Source organism: Cephus cinctus, unplaced genomic scaffold (assembly GCF_000341935.2).
Source record: "Cephus cinctus unplaced genomic scaffold, Ccin1 Ccin1_scaffold0727, whole genome shotgun sequence".
Classification (NCBI taxonomy): domain Eukaryota; kingdom Metazoa; phylum Arthropoda; class Insecta; order Hymenoptera; family Cephidae; genus Cephus; species Cephus cinctus.
This window is the reverse complement of record NW_014333343.1, coordinates 180667-184508: the sequence shown is the minus strand read 5'-3', so window position 1 is coordinate 184508 and position 3842 is coordinate 180667. Positions and strand designations below refer to the sequence as shown.

At 33.6% G+C, this 3842-nt stretch overlaps 2 protein-coding genes across 3 annotated transcripts; one reads left to right on the top strand and one right to left on the bottom strand.

Moving 5' to 3' along the window:
- The first annotated feature begins 127 nt into the window (after nucleotides 1-127).
- On the top strand, nucleotides 128-2711 carry LOC107270332 (EARP-interacting protein homolog). Of its 2 annotated transcripts, none has more exons than XM_015745263.2 (6): nucleotides 128-296; nucleotides 1237-1462; nucleotides 1541-1761; nucleotides 1829-2010; nucleotides 2080-2373; nucleotides 2501-2663. In XM_015745263.2, exons 1-6 carry the CDS (start codon nucleotides 261-263, stop codon nucleotides 2661-2663), a joined length of 1122 nt encoding a protein of 373 aa, XP_015600749.1. In that variant the 5' UTR covers nucleotides 128-260. The 2 variants fall into 2 exon arrangements, with proteins under 2 accessions (XP_015600749.1, XP_015600748.1); XM_015745262.2 differs by lacking the exon at nucleotides 128-296 and adding an exon at nucleotides 900-941 and having other exon boundaries at nucleotides 2501-2711.
- Nucleotide 2712: 1 nt separating this feature from the next.
- Nucleotides 2713-3820, bottom strand: LOC107270338 (RNA-binding protein pno1). Its single transcript, XM_015745271.2, has 3 exons — nucleotides 3571-3820; nucleotides 3381-3467; nucleotides 2713-3278 (listed from the first exon to the last, which is right to left on the bottom strand). The coding sequence occupies exons 1-3, from the start codon at nucleotides 3667-3669 to the stop codon at nucleotides 2751-2753; spliced, it is 714 nt and encodes a 237-aa protein (XP_015600757.1). The 5' UTR covers nucleotides 3670-3820; the 3' UTR covers nucleotides 2713-2750.
- Between the last annotated feature and the right edge of the window lie 22 nt (nucleotides 3821-3842).

Here is a 3842-nt window from a genome sequence, read left to right as displayed (position 1 = left end):
GTTGGCAGATAGGAAGGTTGCCTTGTATATGGTTGCCTCGAGCTGGTAGGCCAGAATTTGCTCCCCACTGGAGCAACGAGGCTTAAGCTTCGTTTATGAATCGTTAAAGGTCGATTTATGATTATGTACAATCTCAGGTCTTGTTTGGTAGTCAGTTAAAATTTATTGAGAAATTGTTTTTCTGTTGTTCAAGCATGGGTTTTGAATTTTCTGAGGTTATGTATGATAGCAAGGATAATGAACGAAATTGGGATGTATGAATGGTTTTTAGCTTTTCAATTAATGGGAGCTTCGAGGTAAACTTTTAGGGTTTGATAAATCGTGGGTGATATGGAAATACTTTAAGCTGTTTTGTCAATAACAATGAATTTGGGATAAATTGACTTATTGCTAGTGTTCGATTTGAGGAAATCTATCAAAGACGGTTGTCTATCGATGGATAGAAATTATACTGTGTTAGGGGAGAAAGAAGTTTCTTTTGAGTGATAAGGAAAACAGGCATGGATTAGGTTCGAAAAATGTGGAAAGACCATTTTATTATTGTGATGAATATTATGTAACATCGTTTTTGTTTAATAGTCAATATTGAGACAAATTTTACGTTTTCAAGACTTCTGTTTGCGAATTAAGTCAATCGGTAGTTGTGGATACAATTACTTTATACCGTTTCAATTTCTTTATGGAAAGCATAATATTGTAAACAACGTGGTCTCGCCTTTACTTTAAACAAGATAATAGTAAATGAATCACGTGTCCGTCAATTTTATGTCGAATTTTCTTTTCGTATTCAAATAAGTTAATGACGAACGTGGCACGTAGTGACCTCTACTTTTCCTGATCGTAGAATAGTTGAATTTGACAGATTGTCAAAATTTTTAACAAACTGCGGTTTTTTAACAATGGAAAATGATAATCCAGTTATTTACGGTCTTGAGTTTCAAGTAAGTGTGAGATAATATTGGAGTAATAAAGCGTGTTGCTATATAAGTGTATAAGGTCTGGAAATCAAAATATGGAACGTGACTACTTACAGCCTGAAAACCACTTTGTGTATGAATTATAGTATGGGTTAATGCTGCTGAAGTTTTTTTAAATATGTCTCACTCGATATAATTATACTAATTGTACCGCAGTTTAATAATTTAATCTCCAATCCAGCTGCTATATAATATAATCATATGGTGTCTTGGATATGTAATCAACGAGATGTATGTGCTTTTAATTCACTGTTTACAGGCCAGGGCATTATCAGCTCAAACTGCAGAGACGGATATCGTGAGATTCTTAGTGGGAACGCAATCTTTAAAATTTAGTAACAATCAAATACACTTGGTTGAATTAAATGAAGAAACTGGTAGCTTAAAGACTCAAGTATTTCAGCATCCGGTTGGTGAAATTTGGTCTTTACAGGCTTCACCCACCGAACTTGATAAATTTGTTACCTGTTATAATACTTTAAATGGTATGTTATTTGAATTCAAGTTTTATACATCAGGAGATTATTAAATATTGTAATATCAACTTAGTTTTTGTTTATCAGATGAAGGTATTTGTCAAATGAAAGGAGCTCTGTGGAAACTACCAAATGTTAAAGATGATACAAATGAAATACTACAACTCGATAAAATAAGTGACATCGATACAACACCTTATGGTAATGAACTTCAGATTATTGCATATCATCCTATGGATGCGACCAAAGCTGTTTCCGTCGTTGATAATAATTTTGTACTTTGGGATTTAACAAATACTTGTCCTCAGGTATTTATAATCTCATAACTAAATCATTATTGAATGTCAAAATCTTATTACTAAGCATATAACACAGGTGGTGACAGTAGGGACATTATCCACTAAAGGTCAGCCTAGGTTTACAACCGGCAAGTGGAATCCTCATAATGGGTGCAACCAATTTGTAACATTGAATGAGAATAATGTTCGTGGTTGGGATTTTAGAAAACCATCTGAAACCGCTTGGAATATTCCAGCAGCACATTCGCAAATTATTAGGTACACTACTAAAACGTTCCCATATTGATACAATGATTATTAATATATAAACAATTCGTTATATTGCAGAGATTTAGATTTTAATACGAATCGTCAGTATTTTTTATCAACTTGTGGCGATGATGGGTATATGAAATTTTGGGATATTCGACATCCATCAGAACCTGTAATGTCACGCATGGAACACTCCCACTGGGTTTGGAACATCAGAATTAATCGATTTCATGATCAATTGATATTGACGTCCAGTAGTGATTCCCGCGTCATTTTATCAAGTATTGCATCTATATCATCGGAACCATTTGGTCATGTTTCACCGGAGGATGATACTACAAGTGCAGAAGAAAATTCGAATAAAGATAAGTGAGTATAGCATGTCGCTTATCTTTTATGAAATTTTGTTTACTCAGACCAGCTACTTTCATTCATTTTACTAATTACATTAGTGTTGCCTATAGTATTTTCTTTTAAGACAATTTCAACATTGCAGATTAGAAGATGGAGTTGTGGGAAAATATGAAGAACACGAGGATAGCGTATATGCTGTCGAGTGGTCCTCTGCCGATCCTTGGACGTTTGCTTCACTGAGTTATGATGGACGATTAGTTCTTAATAAAGTACCCCGAAAATATAAATATCAAATACTTTTGTAACGATAATTAATTGTACCATAACAATATATATGTTAACAAAACCGTTAAGTCTGCGTAGTATGTATTAATGTTTATTTTACACTTAATTTACAATCTCTCCGAAACTCGACTAGCAACATTTCTCAACTGACCGTACACTTTAGATGGTGGACTTCCTAGGATTAAATTACAAATCGCTCGTCTGGCCAATTGAATATTTTGAAAAGATCCCAGTATATGAATTTTACTGTCTGCCAAAACAATTCTTGTTTTTGTTACATTCTCTATTGTGAATTTTGTTTTACCACCTTTACCAGCTAGTCTTCCAATTGCTCTTGATAAATGGGCACCTTTTAGAGGCTTAACGTCTTGCACTTCAAATGTTTCAACAAACAAATCATCCAACCGTAACAGAGCCAAAGCATCCTCTACCTCAAAACCATTAATGAATGCTTTAACAAAATCTGCAGCTTTTTGCAAATTTGAAATATCTGGTGTTTCTGGTGCTGTTCGAATTTCCACATTACGTGTTTTTAAATTGAAACGAATTTGCAGCTGTAAATGCTCTACAACAGGAGTAAAAATTTTCATCCAATTTTCCTTCAGAGGTGTGTACCTATGAGCTGGTACAGGTACCTGAAAAGTTATATGAAATGATTAATTGGCAAGAAGTATCAGTAATTAATATAAATTATCTGCACTCCAGTACATATATCATCCAAATACAATTTATCTTACTTTTCTCTGTTCACCACCCTCAACATTCTTAGCTTTCTTTGACGATTTCGTTTTTACTTTTCCTTCAATACCATGAACAACATCAACCTGAGCAAAGAAGGATTATAAAATACATACAAATTTGTATGAGAATAATCTTTTAGTCAAGATTTAACAATCAGAATATAATGCAAAAATAATAATAACCTACTTCCATGTGACTTTCGCTCGCATGTCTTCTTTTCGATGATTTATCTTTTGTCTTAATTTTCTCAAAAGTAGAAGGTTGTTCAACACTTGTGGCACTCATTTTGTATAGAATTATTGTTTCAATATAAAAACACGAAGTGAAACCCACGTGGATCTAAAATGTTATTCTAACCAAAAAATAGTAGATAGGAGCAATCCCCAAGCTATGCGAGTTTTTAAAGGTTAGTAAAGGTATGATTTCATGTGAGCGACAAAACTATAGCGATTGGCTAG